The 18,650-nt window shown below is 39.2% G+C and overlaps 1 protein-coding gene across 1 annotated transcript in view; it reads left to right on the plus strand.

Moving 5' to 3' along the window:
• Positions 1-1,230: 1,230 nt before the first annotated feature.
• Positions 1,231-18,650, plus strand: part of VIPR2 (vasoactive intestinal peptide receptor 2) — a 52,591-nt gene continuing 35,171 nt past the window's right edge. The window contains exons 1-3 of the mRNA XM_064637914.1: positions 1,231-1,517; positions 4,395-4,497; positions 16,042-16,149. Of these exons, the coding sequence (XP_064493984.1) occupies positions 1,467-1,517; positions 4,395-4,497; positions 16,042-16,149 (262 nt within the window). The 5' untranslated portion in view covers positions 1,231-1,466. The remainder of the gene's footprint in view (positions 1,518-4,394; positions 4,498-16,041; positions 16,150-18,650) is intronic.

An 18,650-nucleotide genomic window follows, 5' to 3' on the forward strand; every position in this document is an offset into this window, starting at 1 on the left:
ACAGTTCTCCACGTCCAAGAGTTTTGGCCTGAGAGCCTGCCTGGGAATCTCAGAGCTAATGGCATAAACAGGCTCTTCTCCAACCCAGCTGCTTCAGGAGTAGGTGCAATTTGACATTTCAGTTCACCTGTCACATACAGATCAAAATCAATCCAAAGAGGTATTATTTTCTGTTACAATGAAAATGCTTTCATTACCTGATCATATGCCATCCTATAAGTTTTTCTTTCTACATTAGTGTTTCCACATTCTTTCTGCATTAATCTTTCCTTCTGCTCTCAACATGCAGGTTTTTAACACTGCTCATTACAGTTCATAGTATTTTTTTTAATGATATCATGCACGTTATAATCAGGAATTTCTTCTCAATATATGACACTAATTTTTGCGTATGCATTAAAAAATGAAAATTTTATTCAGCTTTTTTGTAGAAGTGTTCTTTGTTTGCTTATAGCTGGTCATTTTGGGTGGCATAACACTACTTAGGAGAGTTTTATGATGCCTTCTCAGTCTGTTTTAATACCTAGTACTCACATTACAGCACATATAAGACAGTGGAAAGGTAACTCTTATATATTCTCATTCTCAGCTAAAGGCCAGCATATAAGCTCTTCTTTTTCTGTAACATGTCACTTAACTATATACTTTATATGCTTTGTGAGCCAAAACCCAGATGGACACCTAGCATAAACAGCCAGAAAGTAATACGGAGTGTCCTTAAACTGTTGGTCCTCTATTGAGACCTGGGAAAAAAGCATCCTTGGGGGGACGAAAGATTTGGTAATACAGCTGTTGATCTGCACCGGGGTAAGATTGACCCTGTCAGGGATCACTTCACACACCCCATATCTGTACGGGGTTTTCGTATGTGTCTGGCTTGAGCGGACCGTGCTCTATGTCTTAATGTTTTCACCGGCAAAAGGCACCCCAGTGTGGGCACCGGTGCGCTGTTGGGACGGGCACCCAGCCGCCCTGCGCACTAATGCGTGGGAAGAGGGTGTTCTCCGGCTCCTCAAAGTGGGCAGCGAGGGGGAAGTGCCGTCCAGAGCCCGGGAGCGCCGGGGACCATCTGCGGGGCGGCAGGATGGGCGGGATGGGCGTCCCGGTTGAGGGGAACGACCCGCACCTCTTATGGGGGGGAGCGACGGCGGCGGCGAGAGGGAGGAGGAGAAAAGGACGACGAGGAGAGGGAGACGCGGGCGGGCAGGAGCCGGGGGGCAGAGGAGGAGCTGAGCGCAGAGCGGCGGCGGGCACGGACGCGGCGGGAACGGGAGCTGGCGGCGGCCGGAGCGGGGGCAGGTGCGGGAGCCGCCCACCGCCGCTGCCCGAGGGGCGGGGGCGCCCCGGCAGAGCCCCCCGGGCCCTATGGTGCCGCGGCGGGACCCGCACCCCGCTCGCCGCCTTCCGACGGGCCCCGCGGAGCGGCGCGGGGCAGCGCAGCCCGCCGGCCCCGGGAATCGGCGGGCATGAGGAACCTGCCGATCCTCCTCCTCTCGCTCTGCTGGAGCCTGGGGCGGGTAAGTCTCCTGCGCGCACGCGGCACAGGGTAAAATTCACCCCCTCCAGACCTACGGCTGTTCCCCGAGGTGCCCGTGCGGAGCCCCCCGCGCCGGCGGTGTCCCGCAGCTCCCCGGGCGGGGGCTCGGCGGCAGCCGCGGCAGGTGCGGCTCTAGGACATCGGTGCCTCCCGGGGGTCCCTGGGCGGGGATGTCGAGGGGAGCGGGTCCACAGCCCCGGCCGGGATCTTCGGGCGCTCCCTCTCCGAGCCCCCGGGGCGGGCTCCGTGCCCGCACCCTCAGCGGCGGTGCTGCCCCGCACCCCCGGGCGCTCCGCAGCCGTCCCGGCCCCCATCCCCGCGGAGCGGGCACTTGTTCCCCACAGTTTTCCCCGTGGCCGGTGGGCACCGATAGTTTGCGAAGAGTTTTCACGGAGCGCTGCCCTGGGGCGGTCCAGAAGGCCGCTGGAGGTCATCGTGCGGGGAAAACCCCGACCGCCGGATTGAGACTTACAAAGCATTCAGACAATTGCAGCCTTCTTTAGGGTGCCTGCTTTTAGCATCTTTATATTTTCAAGAATTTCTTTAAAAGTTTGTAAAAGTCAGTTACATTGGTGGAAACATGATATACAAAAAGCCAACCAACCAACCCACCAAAAATCTGCCCTCTAAATCTAAATCTTCGGTGTTACTGTATAACACCAAAAGTCAGAAAACCACGCTGAAAGTGAGTGTAAGCTGCTTGTCAGAGGAAATATTTATCCATTAAAACTACTGGTCTGGATGCCTTAGAAATTGTTAAGCTGCTTAAAATGCAGAAAAACTCCTCGGCTGGATTTCCAGCTCAATGTGTACCTTTACACTGCGCAGCACACACGGTTCTGTATTCATTGGTGACAAAGGATAAGCAGAGGGAAAGACGGATGAGCACTAGTCCTGAGAGGTGGTGAGCACCCTCAAAATGCATTTTGGAGTTCTTGATGTGTTTCAGGAAGTGATCAGAACCACATAGTCTTGAACCGTAAATCTCTTTTGCTTTGTGAAGCTGAACAAAACAGGTGTCTTAGAACACCATGTAGTACAGTTTGACATGCATCCCAGCTTTGAAAAGTAATGTTGTGTTACCTTCAGCTACCAACAAATTTATCATTTCAAAGTAATCTTCGCTATTACGTCACTGATACTGGAAAACTTGCAGTTATTTAAGAAGTACAAGAGAGAGTTGTTTATGCTGCTGGTTTCTTAACTGCAGTAGCTGCTTTGATTTATCCCTTATTTAACATTTCTATTTACTGGAACCTTCTTTTCCAAGGCCCAGTAATTATAATACTTTTTGATGAGAAGGAAACCTACTGTTAGTTACTGAATATTTGCAATTGGAAAAAGAAAAAATAAACCCAAAATATGTTATGCGAAATGAAAATGCTATTAAAAACATTATGTATACATGGGACTTTTATTTTACATAGGAGCTCTCTGTAAAGTAGATAATATATAAAAAAAGGTAGATATTTTCAGTATAATGCTGAACTTTCTATTACAAGTTCTAGACATTCTAGTTTATGTTAAATATCTGTCTTTAAAAAGAAAAAACTCTGCACTGAAAACATATAATTTCAACAGTAAACACAGAGAAAAGACAGGGAAAAGAACATAAGATTCTGATGTTGTAGATGGTGAAATGAGACATTTGGAGAAGAGACAGATTTTTTGAGTTTTAACAATAACTCCTGCTGTTATGCTTATGGCTATTACACTGTATTTTTAAAAGCTGTGAAAGTGGCTGGTCCACAAAGAGCCTACAGAATCATCAGGTTCTCAGTCCTAGCTTTGGGTCCAAGGTTCTGGGTCCGCAATCACAGCTTAATTAAGTATTGTCATTTGAAAAAAATTACTGTGTAATACATCAGAGATTGTTACCAGATTCTGTTATTAAGTATCTTCAAAAAAAAAGTGAGAGAAAAGAGAAAGAAACTTGCAAGGAGACCATCCTTTTCTTGGTAACTAGAGGTGTGAGGATGAGTGAAGTACAGCATATTTCCATTCTATTTATTTAGGATGTGATTTCATTTGAGTTAATCAAACTGTCCCATTAGCTCCAGTGATGTTTCTAACTTTCCCATTTGTCAGCTACTACAATAGTTTCTTCCATGCACTCTCTTACGAACTCTGTGTGTTCCTCTATGAGGCTTTATCTGTCTCTCTGAATCCAACTGATTCCAGTACATCTTCCCAGGGTCTTGTTTCTCTCCCCAGTACTGCTACATGTGTCTCTTCCCGTGGATATGTATAACCTTTTCTTAAAATCAAAGAACTGCAGGCAGGGCTCAGAATGAGTAAAGACATTAGTGCTTTAATTTTTAAGTAGTGGGGTTTTCTTCCTGAATAGCACTTGCTTGAATCAAATAATCATGCTCTGGGACCTCCAGGAGATAAAATATACATGATGAAAAGGGGAAGAAAAGCAAAACTTAACATGTCAAAGCGAATGCAGTTTCATCAAGTTTCATGTTCTGTGATTTGTATTAAACTTTCAGCTTCCTAACCTACTACAAAGTGGGGAAAAAAAAGCAACTGTGTTTACTTTTCTGCTTCAGTTTAGCTCACAGTTTTTCTGGAGAAGGTCTCATGACATAATATAGGGGAATGAGCTAGAAAGCTAAATGAAATGCTACAGTAAGGAGCCACTGAATGCTAGTAGATTATTTCAACATTTTGCTACGAAAAGTCAATGTGTGAGAAGCTAAAATGGACATTGACTGTGTTAAAAAATGCCAGCACGTGCTTGGGCAAAACCAGTGCCAGTGAAAGTTGTGGCTTTCCTCATTGGCAGTTGCATTCTTCATAAAGCATTTTAATTCACATTGTAAGACAAAACCCATTTGTTAATTCGACACAGGTGAATGGTATCCATCCAGAATGCAGATTTCAGTTGGAGATTCACAAGGAGGAAACAAGGTGCATGGAACTTCTAAAGAGTGCAAAGCCAGTGGACTACAATGGTAAGAGAAGATAAGCTGTAATGTACAGATAACTGGAGAATTGAAGATTTTCTCCCTCTACCTTCTTTACTGTTGCAGTTGCGGTTTCCGTGCTTGTCTGTACTGTGCTGATGATTTTATGGTTTTTAGAATTCATGTGATTTTGCATTAAAGGTACACCTGCAGCAAGGATGTTGTGAGAGGTGTGCCAGGGGCTGGTATTTTCTGACTGGCAGGGGCACTGCAGGCTGGTGACGATGGCACCAGCAGAAAGAACAAATCTGAGGAAAAGCTGAAAGCCTTGGATCCAAGCATCTCTCTCTAGTTACGCTGAAAGTAAAGTACCAGTGGTAGGAATGATCTCTGGGTTTCCCAGGCAGAAAATGTTTCAGACAGAAGATCAGATTCACACCCGGAGTACCCTGGAGTTGTGCAAAGGAAAAGCTGGACAGTAGTGTTACATCCAAAAGACAAACTCTCCCTGTTACTTTGTTGTTTTTATTTTCTTTCTGCATAGAAAGATAAATACATAGCAAACTGTAATTTAACGGAAGAAAGAAGGAGGAGTAGATGTAGTTAATTTTTTCATTTTGAATTTTTATGGGGTTTTTTAGATTTTATTAGATTTCTTTGCTACATTTTCGTGTGAGCAGAACAAAATTTTATGGAAAAATGACATTTTTTCTTGTTAGTTGAAGCTGATGGTAAAGCTATTTGTTCAGCAAGCAGAATACAAAGGCAACAGATAAATTCAGTTGGGTGGTACGTAGGTTATTTGTCTTTTTTGTGTTCAATCTGTTTTAAGTGCACTCTGAAGATGATTACAGGACCTCAGAGACCTGCCATCTGCAGTGTCCTTTGAGCATAAACATGAGTCTCAACTTATGATGCTTTCTCCTCCTCTCCTCAATTTAAATGTGTAACTCCCTCAGTGCATACTCTAATATCAGTTTATATACAACAAAATAATTCAAAGTATCATCAACAGTTTGTATTTTACCATAATTTCTTCTTTATATTAATCCAGATCACTAATTAGAAAAATGCAAAACCTTACTGGAACAATTCATCAAGATTTCTATTTTTTTATTTATGAGTGATGAGGAGAGATGGCTGTTACATAAATAATATTATTGTGCAGCCAGATGGAGAACTAATTAGTAGCCCAGCTTAACGAATGGAATCTTGAATTATTAAATTCACTGTTAGCTGTTATAAGGCTTTGAAAGTCAAGCTTTCCTCAAGATACACTTTTGTCATCCTGATGCTAGATGGTTCCAAGGGTATCCTTATGATGCATACCAGTTTTATTTTGGGTTCCCTAGGGGAAGAAATAAGTTTTCTGTCAATATTTTCTTCCCAGCCTCTTTTCACTGGAAGAGGGGTGCCTCCTGAAGGCAAACTGCTGTGAAAGAACTTCATGTCTTGAAAGGACACAGTATGTCTGGTGTTGACTCAACTCTGCAGACAGTGATAAAACAGCAGTGGAAGGATTTATGTATTTTACTGAATTCCTGTCTGAAACTAAAGGGATATTCCATTCTGTTGGTGACTGGAATAAAGTCCCTGTGGTAATGAACTCTGTGTTTAATGTTACAGGAGAATTTATTTTATGCTTCATGTTATAGATACCCTTACCCAGAACCTTTAGAGAGTAGCTTATGTTAAATATATGTATTTGTATAGCAAAAATAGCCATTATCTGTGTGTCGTTATTTTCCTAATAAACTCTCTGTAATCATACAAAGATGTAAGGACTATTTTGAACAATAATACTCTGACTGCTGATAAAGAAGAATTACTAATGAAAATTGGCAAGATGGAACTAGTCCAAGTCCTAGCTCCGCATGTAACTTATATTACATTTGAAACATAATTCCTTATAATAAATTCAGAACTGTTTTTTCACTTTTTCCTGAATGGGAAAGATTGTTATACAGCCTTTGTCATGCTTTGCTAACTTTAGTGTGTGCTACCTGACTTACAAAAGCTGGAACAAAGTCTGAATGTACTGTCTTGAATTTGAAAATAAAGGTTCCCTGAGATTTTCCACCAAAGGCTTGGGCCTCTATTGTCAAAATCAGTGGAACATTTTCATTAACTTATTGGGGACCTGAGAAACCTTCATTCTTCTATGTCACATGCTCCAGAATATGGCTGACATGCACAGCTACTGAATTTTGGAGGATCCAGATTGTATGAGACAGTCAGCTTCTCCTTTGACCTAGGTGGCAATTATGTATTGAATACCTTATCTAGTCTTCTCAGCTCCAGTTAGGGAGACATAAAGGAAATATTTAAAGACCATTGAAGTTGGGGTTTTTTTACGTCGTAAAATGATCTTATAGTCATCTTGCCTGAGCTGCATCATGACATGGGCTGAAGAACTTCACTGAGTAATTGCTGTAGTGCACTTAAAATCCCTGACTATGAAGTCTATAAAGGACTTGCTTACTCCATGGCTTAATAAAGCAATAGCGTGTTTTGCAAGGAAACATTTTATAAAGACCGTGTAAATATCCTTTGAACAATGCTAAAGATATACTAAACCCACAGGACCCGGTTGGTCTGAGACATCCACACCTCTTGCTTTGCACCCTTTGGGGGATTTTCAGGCATTAGCACATACTTTTCCATTAGTGGACAGCATTACACTCCATTTAGGGAAGAAGTCACTCTCCAAAGATCTGTGGCAGTGTCTTCCTCTCTGTAGCGCTCTTTAGCACATCTAGTTGTTTATTTTATGAAGACTGTATTAGCGTCTATCCACATTTGTTTTCTTCTTTCCACCTATAATTTGGCCCCTGAGGTATGGATGCACCTTAGCTGAGAGCCTGGGAGAGGGTTTTTTTTTTGCAAACTTATTTTTGAAGGGCAGATTAATACATCCTAAATAGTTCATAATAGCTACAGATTTTGAGGTCCATATGGAAAAAAACTAATCTGTTTTTTATCTGCTACCCATGTCTTATGTTCTTACAAAAAATTAGAAAACTCCCAATAAAGCGAATGAAAAGACACAAAAATTGTTCTGCTGAAAATTTCTGTCTTTGTTCAGTATTTAGAATTTTTCCTTTTAAAGTAACTGACTCATTTCTGTTCACCTTTAAATAAAAAATGAAAACTTACCATCAAAAATGTTAAAACTCAGTCAGTAGGCTTTTTAAGAGGGTTTACAACAAAAAGTTCTAAAAAGATTTCATTATGAAAAAGTGAAGTCTAGGGGTTTTTTATTCATCTTGGACTGAGTGGTTGCACAGTTAAATGTGTCTTTTTGGAACTTGCATTCCAAAATGTGTTTTTGTGAGACCATATGTCAGACAACATTTTTGATTTTAGATATGACATCTTAACTTTGAGGAAGGGATGTAGAAAAAAAGAAAAAATGGCTTTGGAAAGAATTTCATAAACCTCTCAAAGAGAAGCTTCATAACGCAGCTAGTAATGGGAAATTAAAATAGACAAGACTACCAGAATGATGTTGTTAGTTATTCATAAATTTAAAGCAAGAGGGACCAATGTTGCTACATAATCCAGTCTCCTGAATTACGCTGTCAGTAAAACTTCACTCAGTGATTCCAGCACTGAGCTCAAGATCTTGTGGATGAAACAGAGCACATTTTTCTGAAAGCTCTTCAGAACAGTGGGATGAATATTCAAAAGCTGGAGCTGTGGCAAGCTGTCTAAAAGTTTTTTATCCAACTAATTTAGCTGTTAAGGTTATTTCTCCAGGAAGAAAGGTGCCTATTTTGCATTTACACATACCCAACACACCGCACCCCCCCACATCTGTGTATAACACACACACCTCTGTGTATAACAAGGCCAACCTGACAATCACTCTCTCCTCCACATTAGTAAATAGAAGACTTATACAGAGCCAGATGAGGCCTTTCTCTTGCTACATGAAAAGAAACCTCCTCAAGGTTCCCCTTTCTTTATCCTCCCTGTCTCATCAAGGTCTTGCATCAGGTTTTGTTTGGTTTTGCAGCTATTTTCTCTGCAAAACGAGTCACTATTTCATCCTGCAGTGTTGCTTACAGTCATCTGATGTAGTATTCAAAGTAGAATTAAATGGGATTATGGAACTTCTTTCATGCAGTACCAGTAGCTCTTGGCAGAACAACTTTAGCTTTCTTGAATCTCTGTGCTGCTGCTTTTCTAGCTGTAGTAGAGACATGTTGCTACTTTTTGGTTCACATATTTTTTTATGAAGGGAGCTGAAGGGACTGCTTTGGATGTTTGAGTGCTTTGGCTTTCATTAATTGAAGTGTCGTCATTAGTGACACCACATGAAACTGAGCATCCTCATGGTGTTGACAATGTCTGGGCTTTGTGTAAGCTGTATTTAGTTATTTGAGGGCAGAAGAGAGGCAGAGCTGGTTCATCTTTTGAGGAGGCTGGGTGAGAAAGGTGGGAAAGAACTGTGAATGAAAGGAGTTGCCTACTGAAAAATAACCAACAGGAAATAAAACGATGAAGACAAGAAAATGTCCTGATCAGCCTCATTCAAAAATCTCACATAATAAATGTTACGGAGTGACAGTAACAAACTCTTTTGGAAGGAAGAGAAGCAACACTTGTCCGCAGTGATTTTGAAGACCTGAAATTTCAACTCCACCCAAAATGTAAATAGAAATTCAGCAGTAGACATTAATAAATGGCATTTGTATTCCAAGGAAAGCAAACAACCATAAGCGAACTTATTGTGTTTTCCAGAAGACTCTCAAAGAAATACTGCCCTGCACGGTTTTGCACCTGAGTCCTGATAAAGACAGCTGTGGCCATGGCAGTCCACTCTCCATGACATCCAAAGTTCAAATATCACAAGGAAAAAGTCTTCAGTACCAGAACACTGAAAAAGTTCCAGCCTAATACAGCAGATAGCAGATGGGTTAGACATAATACAAACTAGCAGAAATATATGGTCCAAGTGCTTTACGGAGACTTTTAATATTTTGTGGTGGTGTTTATACAAACTAGAGATTGATATTTATTGGTATTTTTGGAGGAATGTACGGGGTGTCAAAATTGTGTCAACATGAAGGTGAAGGTACTTCTTACAGCTTTGTCTATACATCCATTGAATAAGAATAGAAAATGGCATTCTCATGGTATGAATAAAATGCTGTCCAGTCATACAAAAATAAATGCTCTTGTCTCCAAAGGACATTTTGAGTGATTGGAAAGCAGAATTTACTTGGAAAATTTGGAGAAAGATCTGTTTTATTTTTTGTGAGGGGTGGGGTTTTTTTTAATTTTTTTTGCTGGCAACTTCTGTATTTCCTTATAGAACCCTAAAAATATGTAAATTACATTAAATTTAAAATTGGCTAGTAGATTTTTGATTCTCTAGTGGGAAACTGTTCTTCAAAAGAGAAATAAGACATTTCTTCTGAAGTGTTTAATTTAGTGAAAAGCCAGAAAATCCTCAGAAATCTCAGAAACAGTATTTTTACTGTTATTGGTAGTAGAGTTGGCTTTTGAAAAACCTATGAACTGCAAACATTTTAGGTGAATATGAGATAAACTCTCTTGGTTTGATCATTCCTTTAACTGGTTCAACCTGATGTATACCGTAGATTTCCAAAATTCTGTTTGCTGTCTATGAGTAGTGTTTGTTAATTAAAAATTTTTACATTCCCTCAGTATTTCCAACTAATTGGAGCTGCCTCCTGACTGCTTTGGAGCCAGTGTTTTCATTTTCACATGACTTGGAGTACAAGCAGGCAGCTCCATGCAGAGGGGCTCTGAGGGACCCTGGGCAGGCAGGGTCCATCCAGGCCAGGGCAGCTGGAGAACAACCAAGGGTAACCCCAGTCTTGGACATGTGTAACCTCCCTGGGACGGGGACAGCAGTGGACATTAGCCTGCAGGTGGAGGGTCAGGATCTGGCCTGGCACAGGAAACCAGGATCTGGGACAACCCTGAGATGGCTGAGCAGAGACAGACATAGGTCTGCTCTGAGGAGGCTGAATCAGGTGCCACATGAAGGTCCAGACCTGAGCATGGATGGGGCTCTGGGCAGGGCCATCACAGCCCATTTGTGCACTCAGGGCCCTGACAAAAGCAGATGGCAAATAACTTCAGTGAAGTATCATGGAGCAACAGCTTTTTTGCAACTGTCCTATTCCTATTGCTGCTCTAAGCAGTTCTGTTGCTTTGCTTCCAGTTTGCCAGCTTGCTATTTCTCTAACACTTCCTTTTCTTTTCTTTTTTATCACTGGTGTAAAAATGCAGAAAGAATGTCAGTCTGTGTATGATCGTAATTCCATGCAACCTAAGTTACATGCTGTGGTGTACAGACCTGCAATCTAGAAATCATTGCCCATAAGAGGTGAGATGGCTCCTGCTCTGTCAAGTTAAATACAAAATTCAAAACATTTCCCTGTTTGAAAAATAAACCCAAGGCTAGCTGTCAACTTTCTGACTCATCTTCAAAGCCTCTCTTGTTTCTTGTTTCATGCACGCCTAGACAGCGTAAAAAATGCTAAAGGTCTCTTGGAAGTAGCAATTTTTAAATGCAAATGCAAAGTGCCACCTAGTGGTTTCATATATACAAAATATGTCTATAAACAAAATTTTCTAGTGCAAGCCCAGTGTCTCATGTCTTTATAGATGAAGAAGCACAAGCAGGTAAGTGAACTTGTTGCTCAAAGACTGGGTCTCAAAGAGCAGGATGATGAATGTGGTGGCAGTACTTATGTAAGCTGAAGAAAATAAGAAACAAAACGTAGTTTATAGTCTGTTATGTTTCCTTTCGTTATGAAGTATCTGCAAATGCATCACAAGCATTCAAGAGCAAACATTCAAATAAAGTAAGTGATCTCATTGAAACCAGCTAACAATAACAATAACATCTGCAGTATCATCTAGAGAAATAGGAGGTAGGATCAGTAGAGGAGAACTTTTGAGCGAGCAACTGAGCAACGGTTTTCTGAGAATTTTGGTTGTTTCCTTGGATATGCTGTGAATGACATATCAGGGAAATAAATTATACAAATGAAGAGATTGTAAAGGGATTGTTATATGTAGGGTGCAGTAACGTTCTTCTAGACACCATAGAAATAGGGATGAAGAACCTTTTGTTTTTTTCCCTTTGCCAGTCTTGCTAGCAGTTCTCATAGTTTAACCCCAGCCAGCTACCACATGCCATGAGGCCATGTGTTCACTCCCCACCAGTGGGATCAGGGAGAGCATTGGAAGGGTAACAGCTGGAAAACTCATGGGTTAAGATAAAGACAGTTTAGTGGGGAAAGCAAAAGCCATGCATGCAAGGAAAGCAAAGCAAGGGATTAAATCACTACTTCCAAGGGCAGGCAGGTGTTTGGTCATCCCCAGGACAGCAGGGTCCCATCACATGTAACTTGGGAAGACAAACACCATCAGTCCAAATATCTCCCACTTCTTCCTTCTTCCTCCCACTTCACATACTGAGCATGATGTCATATAGTCTGGAATATCCCTTTTGTCAGTTGGGTCACCTGTCCTGGCTGTGTCTCCTCTCAACCCCTCAGACACCCCCAACTTCCTCACCAGTGTGGCTGCACGAAAAGCAGAAGAGGCCTTGGCTCTGTGAAAGGCCTGCTCAGCAATAACAAAACCATCTCTGTATTATTAACACTCTGTTCAGCACAAATCCCAAACACACCCCATACTAGCAACTGTGAAGAAAATTAACTCTGTACCAGCCAAAACCAGCACAATAGTTAAAGAAGAAGGTAAAGGATATAACACTAGATGTGCAGAAACACTTGAGGAGCTAACACAGATCAAGAGCTGATTGGTTTTATATGTGTACGTATCAAAGTGAAAGGACAAAACCACTCAATGCTTGAGAATTTATTGGATGCAAATATAGAGACTAATTCCATCAATGAACATAAAAGAATAAAGGTGTACATTAATATACCTTTGGATGTTTGAAATATTTTAAAAATATTATAAATAAAGAAAATTGCAGACATTATATGAAATAAACACTGTAGTTAGATGCTTTATATAAAAATTATCATTTTATTGGTAAAATTCTTACCAGAACTAAAATATAAAACTTATTTAAAGATGCAATTATGAATATTTTGTCTATTACTTGATTAACATCCTTTGGAGACAGTAGGAAACCGTCCTATAATGTGAAAGATGGATAAAATTTCCAGAGAATAAGAGTTTACATAATGATTTTACGAATGCAGCAGTGATGGATGACAGTCCAGAAATCCTAAAACTGGATGAATTAATGGCTGGACAGATAATATAGAGTGAGTAGAGAGGAGAATATCAAGTTTGATCAAGTAGAAATTCTATGTACAGAAAGAGAAACATTTAGGACAGTATTTACCACATCTTCATGTTCCAACAGTGTGGTATTTAAAGCGCCATAGACTGCTTTGCAGTTGCTGGAAAGCAACAGGCAATTGTTGTGAGCAATTAATCTGGCCTAATTTCATGTGTTTTAGGATGAAGTGAATTGTTGTCTGTCACTCTCTGACATATGTCATTGTATATGTCATTGTAAAAGGTTACTATGATGGATGAAGAGCAGTATCTACTTGAAGACCTCTGAAACTCCACCAGTATCTCCAGTTGTGCCACATCTTTAATTTCCAAGATCAATAGGAAATAAATTGCTAGTTTCTATTGTGCACAGTTAAGCTCGTGCTGTACAAAAGAGATGTATTTTTGGGATGGAAGAGACAGATTGATACAAGTGCAGTAAGAATGGACTCGTTAATTGTATCCCACCTTTGCATTAGAATATGTTTTCATAAGAGAAGAAAAAGGTATATGACTGTAATGCTAAAAATCTAGCAGCATTCAGCATTCACACCTAGTCCAGTTTTCAGACTCCCAGTGTAGTCATTCAGTGACTATAAATGCCTCCAGGATATTTCAGCAGTTTTCTCAGATTTCCCATACCATAATAACTAAGCCTGTAAACATACATAACCTGAGGCTTAATATTGTTGGAATTCTGATGACAGCAACTCCAGTTTTTGATTGCATTTGAGTGTAGTCTAGATGCAGGAAATACATCTTTGGTGTTATTTCATTCATTTGATTTAAGGAGTCTGAAAAAGCATCATCCTCTCCTGTGCCATAGATGCCTGTAAAGTCTAAAATATGGAGGGAAAAGACAGATAAAAACACATTCCCCAGAAACCATTTGTGACTTGTGAAATTTTGAACATTAAAAGCTGGCATAATGAGTTCCTTCCAGCAAGCCTCAAGATCTGATACAAATTGTGTTGATTAATTTTGGTAAGCATAGGATTTGGACTTCAACTTTTCCATATAATATTACATCTAATTGAGGCTTGAGTAAGAGTTTTAAGTGGTTTTTTTGTGGCAAATGTACAAATGGAGGTTTGAAGTCTATGTTGTTCAGCTGCCTGTTTAGTGAAACCTTAGCCCAGTCCATATAGCAGCATAACAAAAATTTATAAAGGTCTCTGAACTTGTTTGCACATTACTGCAGCAAATCCATCATCTTATATTAAACAAAAGGGAAAATTTGTGAAAGTCATCAGCTTCTTTGGGTGTGCATCAACACTTTGGTGACTCACCTCAGCTCTCACTTTTAGTGGAAATGGAGATGAAATAGGAAGGTCTGAAGTACCACGAGATGATTAATCTTGTGTACTCCAGGGCTTGTTTATGCTGGATCATGCAGTCCAACCATCAAAGCCAAAAGAGTTTCATTTTGTCACTGTAGTTCTGAGTGCTGGCAGATGAAGAAAATAGTTTCTTTGTCTTTCTGATTATCTGTATGTCGTGTTGTTGATGTTGTTTCTGGCTTAAAATCAATTGGGAAGGAAGCCTGACCTGAATTGGCTGAGGTAAACATTCTTTTATTTTGCATAAGTCCCAGTGTTGCATCACAGAGATTTGGACTTGATCTTGACCCAAAACTGCAACTCAGGAAGCATCCATGCATGTTGAAGTTCTGTTGACTTCAAAGGCTATGAAGGTGACTTGCTCAGATGTAAACCTCTTAAATTGCGTACGGATGGCCAAGTCAACATCAGAGATATCTCAGAGATACTGTTAGTAACACCAAAAGAGGCTGATCCAGCATACAAGGCAATGGAATAAGGCATTACTTTATCTACAAACAGAGATAAACTTTGTGAAGTTTCCCTTTAGTAATCCCTTATTTTTGGCATCATCCTTCTGAATATAGAACAGATGCTGCATTTAGAACTGTACAATACTAAGAGTGAAGAAAGATGCAATCCCCATGAGCAAGTGTTTCTTCTGGAGAGCAGCACTTGCTTGGGAAACTGTATACAGAGGGCTCTATGGAATTGGTGACCAAATGCAGAATTTCCTCCATCATCCTCCTCTCATCTTCATTAGTCATTTCCAAACCCTGTTCTTGGTACCACAGAGGTTCCCTCCCAGCTCTCACACTTGGATGGATGTCTTCCAAAGGAAAGCAAGGTCCATGGGAATGCTGTGCCACTGGCTTTCTTCTTGCTGCACTAGGACACACCCCGGAGACAAATCCAACTGCTGGTCCTGTAACACATTCTTCAGTTCCCTAGTTTATGTGCACTTTGAAAATAACTTAAACTTTGAAAGCAGGATGCTGCACATTTTATGTTAACAGAAGCTGTCCAAGTTTAATTGCACTAATATGGTCTAATACAAATATAGAACTTCTAAATATTCTTTTTCCAGCTTCATTGAACTCATGTGGCTTGATTTTGAGCATGACCTCACTAGCACAGAATAAATTAACAGTGAATTGCTAATACTATAAATATTCTGAAGAACAGTATGGATGTGAGCAGTTCCTAATGCAAGTTTCATGTTCTCTACTGAAAGGAACAAACTGTCTCTTAGACTTCTAATAATCTCATGGGTATAATGCTGGCAGGATAAAAGTTTTCTTTTTCTCTTTAGCATTAGTTACAAATTTAAATTGTCAATTGCTTTATCTGAAGACATAAATGCCCAGAGTTTTGCACATGATTTTTTTTTTTTTGAGATAACTTGAACTGTGATAATATGAATAACATTTCCTTACTTTTATATCCTTCTGGCTATAAGTCCTCCTAAGGCTTATATCCGGAAGCTTTCATCAGTCTTTGCTTAGCTTAGAAGAGATGGACTATAGATAGACACCTTTAAACATGGCATGGTTGAGCCATGTTGACTCCAACGAACTACTTAAATGTTTCTTTGTGATGTTCAATCTGCGTATTACTGCAGATAGAAAAGTCCATTTTGTGATTAGGAGATTCTCAAAATTTTGCAGTTCTTAATAATCCATATCAATGCTTGGAAGTTATTTTTTAAACATTTCTTACTGTTAGCATCGTCACATCACAATGTTATAGTTTTAATGAAACATTTCACAAACAATATATTAATCAGTGGAGCCTTATGATTTCCTTAACATTTTCATAGAAAACGACATCTTTGCAGCTTTCTTGAAAGAGTCTAACATTTCTTGAACCACTTATCCAGAACTTCCACCAGGTCTTTATAACGTAAATACAGTAGAGTAATTTGGACCATACTGAACTTTCAAGTCTGTTACTGCTGGTTTTGTTTCAGGATGTGTTGGAGTTTGGGATAACATCACCTGTTGGCGTCCTGCAAAGATTGGAGAGACTGTCACTGTCCCTTGCCCAAAAGTGTTTAGCCTTTTTTCTGGAAAACCAGGTATTTTATTTTAAGGTATACTTTTACTGGCTTCTTTCTGGTATTTTGTAACATAATGTGCTAAAAATGGTTTATTTGGAATTTTTATTTTCTTTTTAAAGAGTAAAAATTCTTTTCAGAGCTGTTCGTGATACACCATGAAAAGACCAAATTGTCGTCTTTGTGGTCTGTACAGTGTTCTTTGAGCCAGATACTAAATATATATTCTAATACAGTGACACCAAGTCTGGAGACATTGTTTGCTCTTTTTTCACCTATTTTTGATTATTATTAAGGCATCTGAGCCTGACTGACATCTCTAACAACTGCCAGAAGATCATATGCAGATTGTCCCTTCTGTGATTAGGAGGGGAGCTCTGCCTTGCTATCACGAGAATAATGAGCCCACATTAACACATAATACCTAAAAATTATTGCTTTTGCAATTTAGGGTAGTTATTATGAAACCTTTTATTCCGCCATTTAATAGAGCTTAAAAAGAGCTCATCAGTGCTTCAGACTGTTTTAAGTCTACCATATTCTGCACCATCTTGTCAATTCATCTTGCTGTGGTTTCATTTTGCACTGTGGCATGTTAGTGGAGTTTTGGAAATAGATGATGCACACAGAGTATTTCACATGTACCTCATAATGCAGCAGGAAAAATCTTATCCCCATTGCTCAGGTCAGAAACTGTCGTCATGACGAGCTGGTGAAAAATGTGAAAGTCATCACAGTGATTTAATTCTGTTTTTGAGGTTAACTTGGGGTATGACTAAAATACCTTTATTCTCAAAACTGTTGATTAAATCTTGTTCCAGTAAAAAATAGATAACTAAAACAATCTACACATGAGCAAAGGTTTTCATTCCTGGAGCTGGTGAATGTTGATTAGTTTATCCTGGATAGTCTAAACAGTTTATAAAGGGGAAAGTATGTGTTATCTTCACTAAATCTTATGAAATCTATAAAAGTATTCAAATGACTCAAACAAAGATATTAAGGTGTTGTCATGAGACAAGGCAAACTTATAAATATCAAAAATTCAAAATCTGAATTAAATCATTCTGCTTCTGTCTATTTGCCAGACAGAGCACGTACTCTCTCTCTGGAGTTTATTTCATAACTGTTAGTTATTATTACAACAATATTTTAATTTTACTATAAAACAAATATAAATATTTAAGTCTGAAACCTTCACAGTGCACTGCAACTCTGTTTCACCTTAGCATGGTGTCAGCAAGACTTGAAGAGTCCTTCCTTTTTATAATTTTCTATAATTTTCTCAGATATAGATTTTTTTCATGACTACCTGTTTGCTTCTTGCTTGTGAAACTAACAGGGTGGTTTTTTAGAGGTAATTAGAGGTAATTTAGGGGTAATTAAGGGTGCTTTTAAAATTTTGTCTTTCTATAATTTCAGAGAAAAAAGACAGCAAACATCTTGCATGGTTGATTCAATTAAGATCTAACTATCTTAGCACCCTTATAATTTGATTATACTCAGGAATATGTTATCTATTAAATTCATACACAGTACATTTCAAATAAACTTCATTCTTATAGCAGAAAATTACAAAAATATATTTAAACAAGAAGTCCAACATTTTATTTAGCCAGATTTTTGAGATGTATGTTTTAGCTTTTTACTGTTTTAAAGGAGTTAAAATTCTACTACAAGATGATCTAGACTATCTAATTTTTATACAAGTATTCCAAGTCGAAAGTAGATTTTTATATGCCATCAATTCTTTAAAGAAATTCTTAATTTAAATCATGAATTAAAAAAACTGTTTGTCTTCTCATCCTTACAACTTTTGGAGACCTGGCTCTAAATTTCTTCTGTGAAGTTTGAGATCATAGTTTAAGCATCCCACATAATTAATTCTCTATTGAATATTAGTAACTTTTTATTAAAAGATCTTTTACTGTAAAAGCAACCATATTATCCTATAATGTTTTCCCTGTACTGTACATGACAATGCAAGTTTAGGAGTCTCGGAAAGTTATTCTGTGAAGTTCTTATTCAAATGTATGCGTTGAGTTACAAGTTTTAAATCAGGTTGCCTTCCAAAATACTTCACTGCATGAAAAGGTGGAGTAGAAATAAATAATGCCTTCCATAGAACATTGCCCAACATTGCCTTTAGGTTAGAAGGCATTAGAATACTCGAAGCAGAAAATACTTCAGCCCCTTGAGTACATGGAATCTTTTTATTGCTTTGACGTAATTTGTGGTTCTGTTAAGATGTTCCTCTGCTCTGCCTAGTCAGAGAATCTTGATGCAATGTATAAACACAATGTATAAATAGGTTACATTTTCTTTTAAAAACGTCATGTCTATGCCAAATGGCAGAAGTTGTCCTGTTGTTTGAGGAGACACTGTGGATTTAGGTCAAGGCCTTTTTATAAGTTGGAAAGATTAGATTGTGGATTGGTGAACTATTTGTAGGATATTTACAACTTTCCACCGAAAACTTTATACAAAGAAGAACTTCCAGTAACCAGTAAGCAAGATAAAAA

This window comes from Pseudopipra pipra, chromosome 1, assembly GCF_036250125.1.
Source record: "Pseudopipra pipra isolate bDixPip1 chromosome 1, bDixPip1.hap1, whole genome shotgun sequence".
In the NCBI taxonomy this organism is placed as follows: Eukaryota; Metazoa; Chordata; class Aves; order Passeriformes; family Pipridae; genus Pseudopipra; species Pseudopipra pipra.